The sequence below is a fragment of the Papaver somniferum genome, chromosome 5 (genome assembly GCF_003573695.1).
Source record: "Papaver somniferum cultivar HN1 chromosome 5, ASM357369v1, whole genome shotgun sequence".
Taxonomy (NCBI): Eukaryota; Viridiplantae; Streptophyta; class Magnoliopsida; order Ranunculales; family Papaveraceae; genus Papaver; species Papaver somniferum.
The window spans coordinates 148133078-148154428 of NC_039362.1; the positions used below are offsets into that span (position 1 = coordinate 148133078).

A 21351-nucleotide genomic window follows, 5' to 3' on the forward strand; every position below is an offset into this window, starting at 1 on the left:
TGATCACAAGAGATTCAAGTTGATTGTATGCAGGTGCTTATTGAAGATCTAAGAAGATTTGAATACAAAGAAGACTTTGAAGATTTCTGATTTGGGATTCATAATCTTTGGTGTGCACAATACTTGTTTCGGTAAAAGAGGATCCAACTATAATCGGTTTATCCTTGTGGTAGATTAGATTGATTAGTTGTATAGATTGGCATCAATACAATTCTTTGTGATTAAAAGTATTGATTGCAAAATCTTAACAATTACTCGATAGTTGATAATAAGATAGATCTAAGAACCCGACGAAGGGGTTTATTGAGATAAACAGAAGAACCTTTGTCGAACTCTTAACACTTGGTTGAAAAAAGTTGATACCAAACAGATTTGTTGTTCCTTTACTATTTGGAAAACGAACCAAAGGAATTGTTCCAAGTACGTGACTTATTACAGGTCGGAGGCGTGGGAATACAAACGGAATTAGGCGAACTATAGGTTTAGTTGCTTGGTCTCAACTACACGAAGTTAGGTGTAATTTTGTGTAGCGGCTTAATCCTGAGAGTATTCAATTCTGGACAAAGTCCCGGGGTTTTTCTGCATTTGCAGTTTCCTCGTTAACAAAATATTGCTGTGTCATTTATTTTTATTTTCCGCATTATAATTATTTTATTATAATCAAAGTAAATTACACAAACGTTAATTCCTATTTACTTGATAAGTGAATCTTATTGTGTTTGGTTAAGTCCGAACCTTTTTATCAAGTAAACATACTTCGTTGTTGTATTGTCTCGATCTCGTATCCATAGACGATCACACGAAATGTGAACCGATTTGTTGTATTGTCTCGACTCAGTCCATAGACAATCACTTTCGGAGAAAGAACTTATAGGTGAAAAAATTTTAGATTGAGGTATATTTGGGTACCCTCGTCTTTTCACTTTCATTAATAGTAACGTCTTCATCTACCAATCTTTTGAATTCAATATTGGTACCTTTGAGATTCCATTTAATATGTTTCTAACAACTCTCCCATTTATGATCATTATTGGGTTTGAATGAAGCAGAGTTATTTTTGATGACCGATAATTTTAAGTACATATCCCATTTAAGTTTAGCCGCAGTTTCTTTAGCCATAAGTAAACCAATGTTAGTTAATTGAAGACTAATTAATTACTTTCTAAAATTAGCCGTGATATTTTAGGAAAGGGGTTTCCTAAACCGGTTATAATTCTTGGTGGCCAAGTTTGTAACCTATATAAATAGGTAATTAGCCCTTGTAGAATTGTATTGTGTAGAAAACGATTAAGAGATCGGTGAGAGATTTCTTGTATAGCTTTTAGGGCTAAAGCTAGGGTTTCGTTGTGAGAGCATATTGGTGAGGAACAAGAGACAAGGTTATCGTCTCGGGTAATTGTTACGGTGTAACCAAGGGTTTGCTGGGATTCACACGACGTTGTAATCGTTTTTCTTCATAGTGGATTTGAGTTGGTGCGGCTCAAAGTGGACGTAGACAATATATACAAGTTGTATGTATTGGTCGAACCACTATAAATCTTATGTCTTGTGAATTGATTTATCTTTCTCGTATTATTCATCATAATTGCTTGTGATTGGTTTACTTATTATTCATCATAATATCTCAAGATCCGTTATTCCGCGGTTGTCAGTGATTTCTTAAAAAAATCATGACAATGGAAAACAACGGTTAACAACAGTAGGGGACAATTCCCTGCTAGCTGCTTGTGTCTAAAACAAGAAAAAGAACAAAGAATATGGGACCATGGGAGAGAAAATTTTTACACGGCAACAAATAAACAACCTGATTTTTTAATCAAGGTGGTTGGAAATAAAATTCGAAAGATAAGATAATTGAAGATCATCAATAGAAAACAAAACTCAAATCTGCATCAAACGATTGACCTTTCATCACCCATTTTACATTTTACTTAAAGAGAATAGACAGCTAACGAAGTTACAAAATGTTAAACATGGTTACCATATAGAAATCATACAATATAAAAATACCACTAACACTAATGTGCCCGAATACATTATTTCTAAGGAGATGTGTCAAAAACAACTACACGCACACCATAACAGCAAACTATTACCAGAAGTAACAAAACTACTATATAGAAAACAGAATACTGTGGCAAGAAAGATCATTCAAACAGCATTTCATGACCATCATCACAATGTACATGAAATTTAGACTGCCAAATATGTTTGAACTTCTTTCAATAAAAAAAATATCACTGACTGGTTTTCTTACCGATCTTACCAGCATTTCACAAGTTGCAGAACACAAGCCAGGCAAAAAAAAATAATCTAAAGAAAGACGTGTTACTATTGAAACTGGAAGAAACTCGATTTTACATCACCGTAATGTCTGAAGGGGAACCCGAGTATGTCTCATCATATGCTAGACATCAGAAGTGTAACCAAATTCCGTAGATTTGGCATGGAAACAAACAATAAAGATTGAAAAAGACAGCTCGTAAACAACACTTTGATGAAATTGCTGAATAATGAAAAAAATCAAAACTAAGACGAAATTTGAAAAGAAAATAGCCAACCAGAAAGAGTTGAAATAGATTAAAATACTTGGAAATTGAACCATTTGAACTTACAAATCGAACAGAATGTATATAAAAGAGTGTTAAGATAAACCAAATTGGAAGACAAAACTGTCATGAAACTGCTGAATAGTGAAAAAATCAAAATCAAGACAGAATTTGAAAGAAAAGCAATTCACTGTACTCAGACATTGAAACGATTGAACATGACAAGTCGGACCAAATATATATAGAAAGCATCAAGATAAACAAAACTGTAACACATCACTAATGAGCATAAAGATAAACAAAGCTATAAGATATATCACATCACAAAATCGATTTTACATCACCCGTAATGTAAGAAGGGGACTTGAGGGGTGGGGCTGGTGGTGGTGGTCGTTAAATTGATAAATCCAATAACAAAACTTTGATGTCGGATTCTCCATCTGCTGAGATTGACTTGAGTATTTCATGTACATTATAATCATGTGTTAACCACATTTTATCAAACATTAAATAAACATCATGGTACTTCTTCAGGAGATCTGGCATGAAGAAATGAAGCTAGGAGCTTCTCAGACAATAAAGCTTATAATATCCTTATGGGGATTCTGACGAATAGCACCAACAATTCTAGTAACCAAGACAGCAGAACATATATGATGTATATTGAGGACCTGGCATATGAGGAACTATCATAAATTGGAGAAAAAAAATCTGCAGCCATAAATTTGGGTTATAAGAAAAAACCATTTTAAATGATTTGAAGGCACGGTTTCTTATTGAAAGTTTAATGCCTAAAGATGTGAATGACGAAACTGGAATCTGCACTATTTGTCAGGTTGAGTATGAGCACCAGGAAAGAGTTTCCGTTCTAGAGTGTGGTCATGAATACCATGCATATATACAGACTGCATCAGACAATGGTTTATGGAGAAGAATTTTTTCCCTATATGCAAGCGAGACCAGCCCTATGTTTGACCTTCAAAGATGATACTACAGTAGAAATTGCTCTTACTACGTACATTTGGTTCTATGGAGGATCTATTGTAGTGTTTCATGCCTTGGTATAGTTCTAAGGCATGTGGAAGAGGCGAACTTATTAAGGATCCAGGGAATTGCCTTAAGGTAGAAGTTTGAAGTCTGATTTCTTGATTATTCTTGCTGCAACTCTTCCTCGGCGTAATTTTACTAATATAACTGGAATGTCTATAAAATTTTGATCATTAAAAAAAATAATAAAAAAAATCCATTTCTTTTCATCAATGACACATGCTGGACATGGTGATTTATTGACAGGGTAAGAAACATAGCGAGACTTGTTTTGGAGCGGATTAATTAGGGAACCAGCTCAATATTTTTATGATTTTATCACAGAAAATCTGAGAGTAAACAAAGAGAAGAAACAAACGCAATCTCAAAATGCTTATCTCAGAGAAGACAAGGACATATTGACCTATGATCTTACGGTGGTTCATTTCAGGATGGTAACATGTTTTATGGTAAGCACGTAGATGTCAGCAAGTTTATTTAATAAGTAGAACTACTTTATATATAACCAGAACAAAAGTAACACACATTCCTAAACATACCGAGGAACAGCCAGCAAAAGTAGTAGGAAAAAAAAAGACAGCAAAGGTAACATACATACCAAAAAGCCATCCTTGAAGCTGCTGCACTCAAAGATGGATATAGAGAGATATCTAGTTTTCTGCTTCTTTTAACAAAATGATGTATGCAGGGACAACTTGCTTCTGCAAAACTGGAATATTGCCTGCTCTACATCTTATTGGCCTGCGTTACAATTGACTTAACTGAAACCAGACTGCCAACATAAGTGCACGCATCCTCCAATTTCTGATGACCACTTGTATCCAAGAACCTAGCATTTCCACTCATCGAGCTGTACAAGATTAAATCCCCGTTACTGGTTAACTGGTTTAAAGGCTGACCAAATAATAAGATATCACCTCTTTAAAGATTGTATCGCCCTCAAATACCCATTGTCTTCTTTTAACCAGCTTACGCGGAAGAGTTTGGTCCAAGATTCAGTTACTCCATAATTCTTCATAACGCATACATCTACATTCCCATCACTAACGTACCATGATAAGCAAAGTTTACCATCCAACAAGCCAATAGATGTCTTAAAATAATTCACACCTTCAGGTGCACCACACAACGGTATAGGTAGATGCATTTCACCGAATTTCTCATTCCCAACATCAAAACAAAGTACAATCCGAATGGGTCGATTACCTCTTCCAAGAGGATGTACCAGCCAACGAAGAAGTCCATTTAAACCCGTTCCATTTTTTAATTCTCCAGACAGAAAAAATACGTAAGGAACATCGGCAAGCACCCTCCATGAATTTGTTCCTAAAGTATAAATATAAATCCAAACTTTAGAAAGCTTAACTCTCCCGGGCATAAAGATTTTCACTACCTTATAATCACCAGTCTTGCAATCGTAACCAAACCCAAATATTTTAACTGGAAAGACAACTCCCTGAGGTTCATTCGGAGCTTGTGGTAATTTATGATAATCGTTAGTAATTGGGTTCCAAACGAATAATAGTTCAGGATCAGACTGGAGGCAAATCAATCCATTACAAGAACCAAGGATTGTAATGTAATATTTCCAGTAGTGAAATGGACAGTGATATTCAACAGACATATCAAATGTAACATCATCTCCAGAGATTTTGTAATCAAGTGAAGGAAATGAAGCAGAATAAGGTTCGTCCCTTGAATAGTACTTGGTTGGTTCTTGTTTTGTAAGGATGAGACTAGAATGATTCATTTGATTTGAATGCTCAACATGTAGTTTAATGAAATCAGGGTTCGTGAAATGATTGCACCAATTCTTGGATACACACCTGAATCGAATGATGGACTTAACTGGTAACCATGTGAGGATGGATGTCCATCAGAATCCCCTCCGGAAGTGATTTCCACTTCTCGATCATCATCACCGCTGCTGCTCAAGGCTAGGCTTTTTTTTACTTTAACATTTTTCTACCCTAATTGACTTTTAACATTTTCTTTATGGGCCGATTCTTCTCTTCTCCTTATTAAATGGGAGCCCAATGGTTCATGGGGTTGCCGGAGTTTGGGGGACTTCAGTCAATTCATTTTGACCAAGAGTCAGTACTCAGTAGTTCTTTGTATTCCCACGAGACTTTCCTTGTAACTGTATTTTGTTACAGCAGTTTAGTTACCTGGTTAAATTGGGGCCTATGCCACTTAATTGGGGCCGATAACTACATGATAAAATAGGGTTATAGGGAGAAAATTCATAGAAGCCTCTTATCCAATATTTATATTAATGCCCAATATACCCTAATTAGATTAGTGCTAATTCGGATTATTAAATAATCTTTAATCAAGTTAATCCTGAAATTAACTTTCATCAATCGATAATCAAAACTTGTAAAAAAATTTAATTTTTACTCGATCCAGAATCGGTTTATGTTAGTGCATTTGTAAACCGATTCTGGGTTGAGTTTTATGCTTAGGAAGATATAAACCCAGAATCGGAGTTTGATCAATACCCAAATAACCCGATTCCAAAAATCGGGGCTTTTGTAATGCACATGTAAACCGATTATGCATTACTTTCAGAAACAAAATATTCATTACATAGTTTAGGAAATTAGCCCACTACATATATATAGGACTCAGTATGGGAATTCTAGAATTTGACACATCAAATGCTCATCAACGGACCTCCGAGCACGTCGGTACAACGTCGTATATTCTTTGTGGTGAATGAACTTTCTTTCCCCGTTACGAATTCTTCATAGACCGTTGAAAAGTTCCAGCTGAAATTCAATGAATTCTTATATGTTAGTTTGTGAACTAGTGTAGTTGACATGGGTATAAAAATGATAGCATTAGTCACTTTTTCCCTAAGAGGAGCTCGTGGATGATAGTGGTACACCATATTTCTAACTATTACGTACTCTCGTATTGCGCCTTTTATGTAGTTGAATCGAAAATCCAAGTCTCTCCATTTTCGGTTATTGGGATTCGCGGTACGCCCGTAAAAGAATTCTTTAACTCTCTTCCAAAACATTGAATGGATTTCATTCGGACGTTCACGGAACGTATTAGGAAAAGATTTAACGAGACACAAATATTCAAAGGTTTCCCATTCCATTTTCTAGGCTAAGTTTGTGATGTGGGAGTGGCTCAAAGAGGTTGTCCTTATATAGATGAAGTCTCAACGGCTTTTTTTTTTGAATTCAATCCAAACAATCGGGCTTTTGTAATGCACATGTAAACCGATTCTCAAAGTTACAGAACTTTTCTTCACCAAAATCGGAATACATATTTATACATGTAAACCGATTCTAAAAGTTACAGAACTTTTCTAATTAGCAATCAGATTACATATAGGTAGATGTAACCCGATTATGAAACTGAACGTTTGGGAAACAGTCAGAATCGGGTTACATATTTTTATATGTAAACCGATTCTGACAGAAATAATGCCAGGATCCTCCATTTTTTACACACACATTAAGTCATTCATAAACTAGAAACCAGATTAAGTCATTCATAAAATAAGAGTGTAACCAAACATAATTCGACAATAAGTTTAAGACAAGACGTAAGTGTTGACTCCATAATTGTCCATACTTAAAGTCATAAACATGAATATAACCATTCATTCATGAACATCCCCACCACGACCACGTCCACCGCTACTACCACGTCCACCACGTCCCCGTTTACCAGGTTGGGCGCTGCTCGATGCACCTCCAGACATATTTTTTTTGGGGGGGTGGGGGGTAGGGGGGGCTCTCTTCCTCTTTGGCTCCTCCTCATCATCATCATCATCCTCCTCCTCCTCCCTATACTTTGCACCATCTTCTATATCTTCGAGACCGTTCAATTCATCAATCAGCTTTTCATTGGCCTTCACATTTTTCCCTTCCCTGATTTCTAGCTTTGCTTGGGTTATCAAGTGTCCGACCCGTCTTCTCTGTTTCAATTTCAAATAACAAACATTCAATATATAGTGATAAAACCGTTAACAAAATCATAATTGAGTAACAATACGCACCAAGTATTCGAGAGCCGTATCTTTGTCCTCTATCATGGGCCTCTCATCTACTCGTATCACTCGAGTATGCGAAACATTGAGGTACCACGGCATGTAACCCGGAATTTCCTCGTCATCTGTTCGAGATGGACCAACCAAAGGATATTTTTGAAACGCTCTGTTATCCCAATTATCACATGATGGGAAAGGCCGGTGAACAATGACAATATCACTGTCATGCGCTTTGGTTTTTATCTCATTTAAGTTGAAATTCTTGTGCGCCTTTGGGATTTTTGTATGTAACCGCATTGTCTTGCGACTCTCGACGGGTTGTACATTACATATCCTCTTGGGTGAAACAAAGGCCCATGATATTCACCTTGCTCTGGGCACCCAACCTTCTTTCTTTTTCCTTTATCCAAAGCCTCCTTGTAAGGATCAAAGACAACATCCTTCGTCGTCAAGTTGTCTAACTGGCGTCTCAAATTCAGATAATCCATTATTTGTTTCTTCGGATTACTTCTGTAGATGTACTTGTTTCTATAGTGCTCTCCATCCCAATCCTTGTTCTCAAAAGCCCTTTTAGCAAATATTGGGAAGTGCAAATATATCCACGCCTGCAGAAAAGCCATATTCCCCCCGAGTTGGTTCCTTTGAGCCCTAGAAGCCTTTCTCAACTCCGTCAAAGAGTGTGCAAGGATGGCAGTGCCCCAATAGTAATCCCGTATCTTGCCAAATGGTTGCAACAGTTGGATAAAGTTGGCGTTCACACAGGCACCGAAAACGTCGGGGAAGATAACAACTCCAAGGATATAGAGGACATAATGCATTGGCTGTGGCGATGATACGTTGCGGTGTCACCTCTTTTCCCTCAGTACGAAGCTTCTTTTTTCCCATAAAGTTGCTCCTCAGCTTCGAGAGATGGAATATCCTCTGCTTTGCCTTGCCTACCAGCATCTCCTTCTTGGTCTTCTCCTCATCCCATTGGAACACTTCCTTGGTCCACGCATAAATATTGTCCCACTCAAGCTCTTGCACGTACTCTTTGTGCTTCACGGCTTTACCTTCTATGCTTAGCCCGGTAGTGAAGTTCACATCATTTGGAGTTATCGTCATTTCTCCAAAAGGAAGATGTAAAGTATCTGTTTCCCTGTAGTATCCCTCGGAAAAGGCGGAACAAAGAGGTCTGTTATAACCAAGGTGGCCCAAATTGTTGAACGCAGAAAGCAACCCCGTAGAATTGACTAGATCGACCACTTCCAGAACTTCTCCACTGGTTGATTCATCAACTATAAGTGGCCATTGCCTCATCTTACTTATTGACATTCCTGGCTTCATAAGACGAACGACATACTTGTGATCTTATAAAACCAAACAACCACGATGGAAAACAATCAAAACATTACACGGATGATAATGTTTACATTACATGGCACAAGGTTTAGGTACTTATTATGGTATTGTAGACGACGCCGGCCCAACTTCCTTTGTAACCCCATAATACATTTCCTCCATCACCTGGTATCCCTAAAGGTGGATCATCAGGGCCGCGAGCAAACATCTTCAGCTCGTCGGGCATGTGGTCACCTTTCTTCTTCTTTGGAACTTCTTTCTTCTTACCTTTTCCTTTAGGGTCTCCTTCTTGGTCTTGTTGTTCAACTTCTTGTTCTTGAACGACTTCTATTATCTCTTTATCACCTTCCTTGCCATCTTCTTCTTAGTCACATTCACTATCATCACTTTCACTCTCATCACTTTCTTCTTCACCACCTTCCTTGTCACGTTCTTCTTCATCACTTTCACTCTCATCACTTTCTTCTTAACCACCTTCCTTTCCACCACTTTATTCCTCATTAACTCCCTCATCACATTCTTCTTCTTCAACTTGTTTGTCACCATCTTCTTGTTCAATAGGTGTTTCGTAATCAGATTCTTCATGTGTTGGTTGCTCCGCTTGTGGTGGTGGGTCATTGATGATGATCCCTTTGGCTTTACTCCCCGTGCCCCTTGGGTTTCGATGGGAAGCATTCAAATTTTTACCGTCTTTTCGACGAGGTCCCAAAGGCTTATGAGTAGCATGGTCATATTTCTTCTTATATTTCTTTTCGGCTTCATTTTTTTGCCTGTAAAGTACGGATTTAAGCGCAAAAAAACAATGGAATAGAATGCATTTTTAAAGTCAGGGTATATAATCAGTTTACTCGATATACATATGAAATCCGATTCCAAACATATAAAAAATAATAATCGGATTTTTGCAAGTGCTAATGTAAACCGATTCAGGAAATCGGTTTACTCGATATACATATAAAGTCCATTTCTGAACTAAACAATCGGTTTTTGTTGAGACATATGTAATCCGACTCCAACAAAATAAGATCCAGGAAGATTGGATACAACAATCAGGCTATTTATACACTAACGTTCCCCGATTCCTTTTCATATGCGGAACAATCGGACTATAAGTTTATGAACATAATCCGTTTGTAATAAGGATCGGGTTACTTCGTGATTAACGTAATCCGATTCTGTGAACACTGAATTTTTTTGATTTCCAAATTCTCGATTTCTAACCTATTGCATGTTACTAAAATCTAGTTTAGAGGATTGGGTGGATAGAAAAATACCTGATTCGACCCATTTCCTCCTCTTGTGCGATACGATCGGCTTCGGCTTGTTGTTGCACTTCCTTAGTTTTATTTTGAATTGCTTGACCAAGTCCGGGATTCTCGGCACTAGAATGATTTCTGTTAGTAGCATGCTTAGTTCTTGTTGGTTTCGACACTTTATGGAAGAAAAAAAACGATTAATCGTTTTTGAATCGTTCGCTCATCGACGATTTTTGGTTTCAAAAAAATGGAAAAAGAGGGAGTGGAGGAGATGAATCGGTTTTTATGTTAGAAATAAAAATTGATTTTTGTTAGTTAGGTTTATTAAGGATTGATGGGGATAATTTAGTAATATTAATATTTTTATGAGGGTAATTTTGATAGTTTACGTAAATATTAGACGCCCCTTATCATTGTGAATTGGGTAGATGAAGTAATCTATAAGCCCCAATTAAGTGGTATAGGCCTCGATTTAGCCAGGTTTAGTTACTGGAGTAGCTAATTATTTTGGCGGGGATTAATACATGAAATTGGCAAAGCAAGGGAAGTGTGGTGAGGAACTAACTGCACAAATATGGGCAAACTTTAACAACTTTTTTTTTTCTTAATGGTTCCACTTGTAAATTTTGGGTAAGAGTTTTTGTGTCAAATACAAGTTAATTTACTTGCAAAATTCATGGCATTGATGGTAACATTCTTCACTTCTTCGACTTTGAATTCATCTTTTGTGAGTATAATTCCTACATCAAAAGTTCAGGTTGAAGCTCGATTTCGAACATTTATCGCGAAATCAATTTCATCATCGACTTCAGATTCCCAAGGAATCAATAGACCTTTTTTTAATGAATACGGTAGAATTTGCCATATAACAGATGAGAAAAAGTCAAAAGTTACTAAAAGTTCCAAGGATTTGGAAGCATTGTGGGACGACGGATATGGAACTAGAAGTGTACAAGACTATCTTGATATGTCGAGAGAAATGGTTAAAGAGACCGACGGTGGTCCGCCTCGATGGTTCTGTCCGGTAGAATGTGGAAATCCAATCAAGGACTCTCCTGTTCTTTTATTCTTGCCTGGTATGATGTTGTGTAGTAATGGAAAAGTATGAAATTCCTAAGTCTTCCATTTGATGATTGATTTCGTTAGTGGATTACTTACTTCAGCTATGTGTACTTTTGTTTGAAAGCGGTTCCTTGAAATTGTATGTTCTGGAAAATTGACTATGATGTTTCTTTTTTATTCTGGCAGGAATCGATGGCACTGGGTGGGGACTCATTTTACACCACGAATCCCTTGGGAAGTTAGTTTTCGTTTACTTTAGAATTGTATATGTACATATCGTGCATACCCTCATATGCTTACTGACATTCCCATATTAACATTGCACTGTATCTAAGCACTACTACTTCACACCATTCTTAAGGTTGTCATGCCTGTAAAATATCTTTTTGTGTCAGGGAAAAGTTTCAGTCAGTACTTTATAGTGTATTGTTTTAAGATTTTAATTCTGTGATGCAAATGCAGGGTTTTTGATGTTAGGTGTTTGCATATTCCAGTTAATGATCGCACAGCACTTGAAGGTAGTCATCCATACAGATTTTTCTTTTTGCTAATATCAGCGTTTGCCGCGTATTGAATTTTTCATTTGTAGTTGTTTATTGAGACCTTTATCTATGTGATCATGTTGATATTCTCATTATTGTGTTGCTCATGTTTTGTGATTGGGCGCTTTTCCTGTCCAAAGGCCTTTTGGAAATCATTGAAAATGCTGTAAGGATTGAGCATGCTTCATTCCCAAATAGACCGGTTTACTTAGTTGGGGATTCTTTGGGAGGATGCTTAGCACTTGCCGTAGCTGCTTGTAACCCTACTATTGATCTAGTACTCATATTATCCAATCCATGTAAGTTTCTGAAAAAGGATTAATATTTATTTCAACAAAATCTCGCACGACGCTAAAATGTGATATGAACTGTGGTTTTCTTGTGGTTTAGCAACGTCATTTGCAGGTCTCCATATTACATTTCCTTATCTTTTTAGCATCATTATGGGTACTCCATTTCTATGTTTGTTTGATTCCTTAAAGAAATAACCTCTCTTGAGAAATTTTACAGTAGTGCAATTATGTTCGTCTTCATTGCTTCAGGAAACCCAATAAAGATTTTGACAGCCAACGTAGAAAATGAGCTCCTTCCTACACAAACACTAGAGCAAATGCTTGGAAACCTCAATGCTTTATTACCGCAAATATCGGTAAGAATAACTTTCAATGGAGGTTTAGTTCCTGAACTCAATCGGAGTTAATCGATCCATGCATCATCTCCTGCAGGGTCTGGAGGATATAATGCCAAAGGAAACACTTTTGTGGAAATTAAAGCTGCTTAAATCTGCTGCGGATTTTGCTAATTCTCGGTTACATGCCGTTAGAGCCGAAGTACTAGTGCTTGCTAGGTACCTCATTATATAATTTTGAGATGGATAGTTCTGAGATGTTCATTTCTTCGAATCCCTTATAAAAGACATTGTGCGCTTTTAACAGATTAGTTAACATTCTTTTTGCATTTTAGTGGAAAAGATAATCTGTTACCAAGTGAAGATGAAGCCCGACGGCTTTGGGTCTCATTAAAGAACTGCAAGGTTCGGCATTTTAAGGACAACGGTCACACCCTTCTATTGGTATGTATCTTAAATTTGATTAAACTCTTGTCAGCACTGCTAAAAGTTTCAGGCAAACAACCATCAATATTCGTTCTAACGCGTAGCTTCCTTGAATTTGTGCAGGACGATGGTCTAAACATGTTGTCTTTCATTAAAGCTACACACATGTATCGTCATTCTAAAACATATGATTATGTCTCAGATTTTATCCCACTTAGTAACTCAGAGCTTAAGAACGTGTATCTGCCATGGCTTTCGTAAGTAACTTATGTTATCATACGACAGACTATAATGATTAGTTTTGTATCTTATCAGCTTATTGACTGCAGGGTGTTAAACACAGCTACCAGTCCAGTTTTGCTTTCTACTTTGAAAGATGGCAACATTGTGAGGGGTCTAGGAGGGATTCCTAATAAAGGTCCTGTCCTCCTAGTAGGTTATCATATGTTGATGGGACTTGAACTGACTCAATTTTCCACAGAATTCTGGAGGGAGAAAAAAACTCCACTTCGCGGTCTTGCACACCCGATGTTGTTTTCTCCAAATAACGAAACTTCACTAAACGAGTTTTCTTTTTACGACTTTATAGCCATTCTCGGTGCAGTACCTGTCTCACCAAGAAACTTTTACAGATTACTATCCAACAACTCATTTATTCTTCTTTATCCTGGTGGTGCACGATTGAAATATCGTTTTTAGATTATTTTCTTTTTGCGATTTAGTTGTTTTCCATTTTTTATATGCTATCTTCTGAATATCTTTGCAGGGTGAGGAATATAAGTGTTTTTGGCCAGACCAGCCTGAATTTGTAAGAATGGCAGCCAAGTTTGGGGCCACAATCATTCCATTTGGAGTTGTTGGAGAAGATGATATAACCCAAGTAAGCATTTCCTTCGTTACGAAATTGCAGTCCTCTAAGAAATTTTATGTATTTCATTGACGTTGATATGTCTGTCTCTAAATACTTGCAGTATGTTTTGGATTATGATGATCAAATGAAAATTCCGTTCCTACGAGACATCATAAACGAGGCCAATCGAGATATTCGAAATATAAGGTATTACGTCGAGTATATATGTTTGTTTACTTAGTTAATTCTCATTTTGTTGAATGAGTAGAAATAACTTCTGTTGTTGTAATCCTGTCATGGTTAATAGAGTTGATGCAAAGGGGGAGGTTGCGAAACAGGACATGTTCGTTCCAGGCGTTCTGGCAAAGATACCAGGACGGTTTTATTACCTATTTGGAAAACCAATTGAAACAAAAGGGATGGAAGAAGAAATGAAAGACAAAGACAATGCAAATGCAATGTACTTGAAGATAAAATCAGGGGTAGAGTACTTATTGTCATATCTGTTGGAGAAAAGAGAAAAGGACCCGTATAGAGGTATTGTTGAAAGAACTATCTATAAGGCCATGAAAGGTCCCAGCGATCATGTTCCTACCTTTGAACTATAGCTTTGTTTTTTTTGAAATAATTTTCTTTGTTGATTGCGCTGAAATATAAAAAGTCAAAACTAAGTTCATTTTTTTAAGTGTTATTTTCTTATTTTTTTTTTCATTATCTAAAACTGCAATATACAAGTCCAAAAGGTTAAAAGTTAAGATTACATTAATCAACAAGATCTCCTAATCTCCTAATGTATTTACTCGTGTGTTGTTTTTATTTTTTCTTCCTTCTAAAGCATCTGCTTTTCTGAATCTAACTTATTTGCATCAGCTGATCTCCACAATGTTAATAATCTACATCAAATTATTGTTGTGTTTGGTGCTGCTTCTGGACAGTTGGTTAATTTCTCTAAATCAAGTGTGCACTTCAGTATTAAGGTTCCACAAAGATTTTGAAGAATTCTGACAAGAAAACTTAAGGTGCCTAATATGAATACAAATGAAAAGTACTTGGGTACTTCTCTTATTAGTGGCAAAGGTAAAAAGCAGTGTTTCTCTCATCTTTAGGATAAAGCTAAAAACAGATTGGCAGTTTGGAGAGGGCCTACAATGTCACAGTGTAGTAAGTCTCTCATGATAAAGACCGTGGCTAACACAATTCTTTCTTACATTATGAGTTGTCTTCAAATACCAAAAACAACAATCAAGGAAATTGATGCAGTGCAGAGAGATTTCTGGTGGGGATACGAAGATCATAAAGGTACTTATATTACTTCATGGAAGCACTTAAGAAGACATAAAGATATTGGTGGTCAGGGTTTCAGAGATCTGAAAATTTTGAATCAACCTCTTCTAATTAGAGCTGCTTGGAGAATCTGTGTTCAAACAGATGAAGTCTGGGTAAAGTGTATGGCTGCTAAATACTTTCCTTGCACTAGTTTACTACATGCCAGTAAAAAAGATAATTGTTCTTGGGCTTGGAAGGGCATACAGAAGCATATAGACTTTATCAAAAAAACATAGTTGATGGGATTGGGGAAAGGCAATAAAATAAAAATTTGGCTTGATGTTTGGATAATTGGTATGGATTGTCCACCAAGACAAGAAGCAAATAATAATGAAGAGCTTATCTGGGTCAGTGAATTGATTTTGCAGGAAAGTAACTCATGGTATTCAGATTTGGTTTATTATCTCTTTGAACCAAATATTGCTGATCTTATTATTAGAATGCGCATTCCAAGAGCTGCAGATGATAAAATGATTTGGAAACTACCAGAAATGGTGAGTTTACGTTGAAATCGACTTATAATAAGTTGTTTGAAGCAAGTCTAGGAAGTGTGCAAGTTTCGACTAATATCCAAGGTACTACTGTCGGATGGAAGGAACTTTGGAAAGTTCAGACTTGGCTAAGAGTTAGACATTTCTTCTGGAAATGTATAAGTGACACACTTCCAACTAGAGAACGCCTAGCAAGATCTCGTAGTCATATCAACAAAGAATGCCCTTTCTGTAATCAGCATAAAGAGAGCCTTATGCATGTTTTGTTCTACTGCCCCTTTTCAAGAGCAGTTTGGATGATAATTCCTGGAGGAAGCACTGTGTACACAGGAGGATACACTGACATTTCTCCTATGTTTAAAGATTGGATGAACTAACATAATCAGAATCAAGCCCAAAGTGAATGGCTAAATCTATCCATGATAACTACATGGAGCATATGGAATGAAAGATGTGAAGTGGCATTTCAGAATAAGAAGGCTGACACAAGAAGTACAGCTCGGAAAGCCATCTGTTTTGCCAATTACATTGGCAATATTAACTCTAAATCTTTAAATCTAACAGCTGCATTGCATAATCATGTTATGAAACCTGCTAGATGGAAACCCCCTATTTCCCCTTTTGTTAAATACAAGACTAATGGGAGTGGGTTTGATTTTACGTTATTGTGCAGGAAAATGGTGCAGATCCTATGCAAAATGCTATGCAGGAATAGGAGACTCTGAACAAGCAGAGTGCATTGCAATTTCTGAAGCTACAACTTGGTACAAGGAGCTGAATCTTACTCATGTGGTCTTTGAAACTGATTTGAATAACATTGAGGGTATATCAACAAGTCTACACCAGTAATAGCTTGGGAAAATGAATGCACATTGTTAGATGCCTTAGATATTCTGAAGAAGTTTGTTCCATTATGAAAATTGGGTTTCATTCCTAGAGTATGTAATAAAGCTGCTGATGAGTTAGCAAAATTTAGCAAAAAGTTTAGTATAAGTCGAGTCTGGTTGGATAGTCCTCCAACAGTTATTGTGAGTCAGTTGATGTTAGACAATTTGCATTCTGCAGCTTAATAAATCTCATAATTTTCGCATAAAAAAAAAAAAGAAACTTATTACCTCTGATTCAAATATTGTCATAAGTAGTTAGGTTATAGAAAACTTTGATTTTAGTAAGACTAGTTTCTCACCCGTGCGATGCACGGGTCTATTACTTGCTTATGAAATATTAGATGTTTGTTTATAAAAAGGGTAACAAATAAGTATGATACTCTTTTCACAAATTTAATATCTTAGTGTGCAAAAAGTTAATTAAAAATAATAATTGGAAAAGGCTAAAATGCCGAGCTTGGTGATGGCTTCCTTGAAATTTGTACATATATAGCCTCCAACCTTTGTTAACATCATGGACCTGTCGACATCCCGATCGATCACGTAAAACCCAAAATAGAATTGTCTACTCTAATAAATCTCTTAAATTTTTCTTATTGTTATCCATGAGTTTGAAAATACAAAAGCATCTTTTTTGAGCAGATGAGGTTGAACATTACCCTTTGAAAAACGATGTGATGTTTTTTCCACGGGTGACAGGCCAGAACACTTTCTAAAATCTGGGCATGTGTTATATGAAGGTCCAATATCGATTTGCTCAAAAAAATTTCTTAGATTATTCTTAAAAATTTCTTAAATTTTTCTTACTGTTGTCCACGGTTTTGACAATACATGAGCATCTTTGAGCAGAGGAGGATGAACATCACCCTATGAAAAACGATGTGATAGTTTTCTCTAGAGGCCAGAGCATTGCTCTAAAATCTGGGCATGTTTTATATGTAGGTTCAAGATCGATCAGCTCAAAAAATAAAAAGACACGCCATTCATAATTTCCTAAAGAGGAAAAAAAATGAATGTCTTAATAAAACCTCAACTCACTCGTAGCATATTAATGCTCGACCACTTCACACTCCACCTCCTCACTAGAGTTCGGACTACCCTCGGAGCACTCCTCTCCTCACGAAAACGATATTTCCAATGAGTAAAATAATAAATAGCAAAAATTATACATGTAATCATTATCATATGGGTATTCGTTTGTTTCTTATCTCTAGTATCATGCCCATACACTTCGAATGGTTTGCTCTTGCTTGTTCGGGAGTCATTGATAACAACGTAATCACATGTTTCATGGATCTACCCAAGGTTTGATGCATGAATTATTGAACGAAAATAATTTAAAAATGATTCCCATAAAAGCATGCATCACATTTGACTAACCATACAAAACCACAAAAAGTTTACAGTAAAAAATAAAGCAACTCTTGTAATTGCGAAATTGCTCTGCATATAAAATTAACATCCACCACTACCATTCGCTTTGTCTACAAGATTTTTTCTAGGCAATGTGGATTTCGAAATGCATTATTAGCCAATTTACAAAACTTCCAGTCTCCACACCCAAATAATATCCATTTTTATATATAGAATACACAAACATTAAGGTTGTATGTTACAAAAATTTAGGAGAGAAAAAGAAAAGTGCATTAACATAACTAAACATAACTAATTAAGATTGCTATCTCAAAAATTTCAAATATGGAACCGAGAATAGGTTTGTAGAGGTACCATCCAATAGGCTCTCTTTAATGCGACAACCAACATGAACACCCAGGAAGTACCTATTAGTACATTATATCATCAAAGTTCTTAAATTGATAGTACAACAATAAATCTCTATTCTAGGCAGATTTTTTCATTAACAAATCTGACACACAAACCTGCACGTGGAGTAATATTTTCTCACTAATTTTATAAATCCATTGCAAACCTGCACAAAGAAAAAAAAATTAACATTAGTGTTGAGAAAGAAACACAATAAAACTTGAGAAACTAAAAAACCATATCATGTAACGAAATTCCAAGCACACAAAAAGGATAGTTAAAGCCTTTATGGCACGCTTCAAAGGTTGTTGTCGGGTTAGGTTAGTGGGAAGTAATAACCCAAACTGGGATGTCCTCCCACTATTGAAATCATGATGTAAAACATGAAAGGTATCACCTCAATATGGACGTTACATTTTACGACTGAGATATCCGAGTTTCTTCGATACCCATTTTTTACCCCCTAAATTTGTTTATAATGCTGCAGTAACAAATCAAACTGGTAACTTCATGAATAAAAAATATTCAAACCATTCGGCGATACAATTCCATAAAAAGGTTAGATTTATACAAAATGTTGTTAGCCTCACAAAAAAAATAAGAACAATTGAACTTATAATGATAACAATGTGTGTTTGTATTAAAATGATGAATACTCTTATTGAACCTGATCCCATGATTGAACTCCAGCTTCTGAACCTGCCATCACCCATAGTTGGCGGCGGGGCCAGCATTGTGGTATTGGAAAATGTTCCCTAAACAGAGAAATTGGATGTTAATAGAACCATTCAGTAAAACTTATCATTTCTCAATGAACACAAGTTAGTTAACAAATAATTGCTCATCCACATATTAACCTTAATATTTTATGAAGATACTAAACAACGGGGCTCTAATACTATTTCGAAATGATGAGCTTATGTATAAATAGAATTACCTGTTGTTGGAGGAACGAAAGTTTAAATTAAACTCGTGTGACCTTTGTAGTAATATAAACGATGCAAAAATCCGACCTCTGTCGTTAAACACAGTTTCATATCAAAATTAAACGTCTTTCATGGATATACCTTGTGGTTGAGAAGCGTGGAAACAACAATTTTTAAAATTCCCAATTTTTAAAACAACAATTTTCATGGATATACCTGATGACGTTGAAAAAACCCTCACCTATAAAATCGCAAAAAATCGGAATCAGTATACATAAGAACATAGAGAGAAAATAGAAGAAACCCAAAAATCAAACAGAGTAAAGTAAAAAACCCCAATTTTTTTTCTGCTAGAGAAAAGGAAGCATCTCCAATATCAGACGCGGTGTCATTTTACAGTTTTGGTACCTACAAAATAAACACAATAGACGGGATTAGACATTCTAAGAAAAATAAAAACCAGCAAAATCCTACAAAATAAAATCAATGGGAAATAATAGGGTATTCCCTGTATATATTTTGAAGATCTCAATAATTCATTTTATTTATTTTCTAATTTGGTAATAAGTATATTTTTATTTTTATTTTTTTACATATCCAAAAATATTAATAATCTTTTTTTCTAAATTTAGTAATCTTTTTTTCTTAGTTTAGTAATTATTACCTCTTTTATTGTAAATTTTCTTGTCGGATCCTATTTCTCGACTGATTTGAGTACTGGGTTAACCAAGGAGTTAATATTTTCTTGGTCGTCTAAAATTTAGAAGCTTGAATATGGGAAAAACATCCTCATATAAAAAACATGGTCAATTACTACAACTAAGCTGATATGGAGATTTACCTTGATGAGTGACACATGTTCTTAAGCGCCACGAAGCTACCAAAAAGACTAAAAGAGGAAATAAACATGGGACAATCACATGAACACAATGAAAAAAAAAAAGACAGAAATTGAAAACAATATTAACACGATCAGTAATAGTTTTAGTATAAACACGATTATAAGTAATAAAAGTGAAAACGAATGTTCACATGAATGAATTATGTACGAGTTTATATTGCTTGACTTAAAATAGCTACAACAGGTGCAGTTCATGGATCAATTGAATTATACCTTGATATTGCTTGACTGATGGTCGATTTAAATAGCTACCGCAGGTGCATGATCAATACCTGCAAACAACCAATGAAAGTAGATCGAACAGAAAACCAAAATCGCATCGCAAGAAAAATAAAAATCCAACAAATCCTAACAATTTGTCTCAATACCTAGAAACCATAGCAGTCGGGTTTTGACATTTGCACGAATGTTTTATATAGACACCAAATCCACAGATTCCATAAAAAAAGGACTTCCTTATGGTAATAGGATTATAATCTTTTTCTTTTTTTCTTTTTGCTAGAAAAAAATGGTAATCGCATTAATCAATACCTAAAAATCTACGGTTTTTATTTCTTTTTGGTAAGCGTATTTATTATGTCCAAAGCATGTTAAGTATCTTTTCATGCAATCCAGGAATAAAATTAATATTTATGGAATTAGGAATATCGAGAATATTGAATATGAAAAATATCTATAGCTTTCTATTTTTGGACGACACTCATAAATATATTGAACATTTTGTAGGAAAAGAATTTTTTTTGTTCTCTCATTTTTTTATGAAATGACCAAAATTAAGTATACTTTTACCTAATTAAAAACTCTTATTTTGGATAGTTTGTTTTAAAATTTATAAAAATAATATTTTCTGGCCAATATAACTATGTTTTGAGTCAAAAATAAAATAAAATTTCTTTATTTCCCAAAAAAAACTACACATCTAGTTTTAGAAATAAAAATAAAAAGTATACAATGAATAATATTAAGAAAGTATTAAAGAAAACCATTCATTCTTGTTTATTCCACCTATTTTTATTTAATTTCTGGTTCTTAATGTTTGATTAGATTTCTTGTTCTCAGTGTTCTATTTAAACGCTCCCGATTTTGTACTAACGATTTTGTATTTTATTATTGGACAAGATTGATAATTAACTTATTCGTAAAAGAGGAAGAATTGATTCTTCAGTATACATGTATTTGGATTTTAAATCCCAATTATTCTTCTGAATTTGATCAAAGATTTTTTAGATTGTAATAATGCAATTGCATCCGATCATTTTTTTTTAATTTTATTAGTGACATTGTAGTTATTGGGGTTGATTTTAGTAGATTAAAATTATAATTAAGATTAGTTTTTTATCCGTAAA

The 21351-nt window shown here is 35.4% G+C and overlaps 2 protein-coding genes and 1 non-coding gene across 3 annotated transcripts; 1 reads left to right on the forward strand and 2 right to left on the reverse strand.

The window, feature by feature from the left end:
- Window positions 1–2341: 2341 nt before the first annotated feature.
- Window positions 2342–2410, reverse strand: LOC113284981. Its single transcript, XR_003328500.1, has one exon. It is a non-coding gene; the product is annotated as a small nucleolar RNA snoR60 (small nucleolar RNA).
- Window positions 2411–2938: 528 nt separating this feature from the next.
- LOC113277958 (F-box/kelch-repeat protein At3g06240-like) lies at window positions 2939–5529 on the reverse strand. The gene is made up of 2 exons (XM_026526918.1): window positions 4195–5529; window positions 2939–3220 (listed from the first exon to the last, which is right to left on the reverse strand). Exon 1 carries the CDS (start codon window positions 5344–5346, stop codon window positions 4510–4512), a length of 837 nt encoding a protein of 278 aa, XP_026382703.1. The 5' UTR covers window positions 5347–5529; the 3' UTR covers window positions 2939–3220; window positions 4195–4509.
- A 5349-nt stretch (window positions 5530–10878) lies between these two features.
- Window positions 10879–14318, forward strand: LOC113279838 (acyltransferase-like protein At1g54570, chloroplastic). Its single transcript, XM_026528490.1, has 13 exons — window positions 10879–11278; window positions 11451–11502; window positions 11727–11782; window positions 11947–12105; window positions 12197–12253; window positions 12349–12455; window positions 12532–12653; window positions 12770–12878; window positions 12984–13117; window positions 13190–13552; window positions 13626–13740; window positions 13832–13917; window positions 14018–14318. Exons 1-13 carry the CDS (start codon window positions 10879–10881, stop codon window positions 14316–14318), a joined length of 2061 nt encoding a protein of 686 aa, XP_026384275.1.
- The last annotated feature ends 7033 nt before the right edge of the window (window positions 14319–21351 follow it).

Bases quoted from the DNA above. Each gene is read 5' to 3' on its own strand.
- LOC113277958 (XM_026526918.1), bottom strand. From the start codon at position 5,346: ATGAATCATTCTAGTCTCATCCTTACAAAACAAGAACCAACCAAGTAC.
- LOC113279838 (XM_026528490.1), top strand. From the start codon at position 10,879: ATGGCATTGATGGTAACATTCTTCACTTCTTCGACTTTGAATTCATCT. The intron at 12,456-12,531 runs GTAAGAATAACT...CATCTCCTGCAG, and splicing joins CTTTATTACCGCAAATATCG to GGTCTGGAGGATATAATGCC. The intron at 13,118-13,189 runs GTAAGTAACTTA...TATTGACTGCAG, and splicing joins GTGTATCTGCCATGGCTTTC to GGTGTTAAACACAGCTACCA.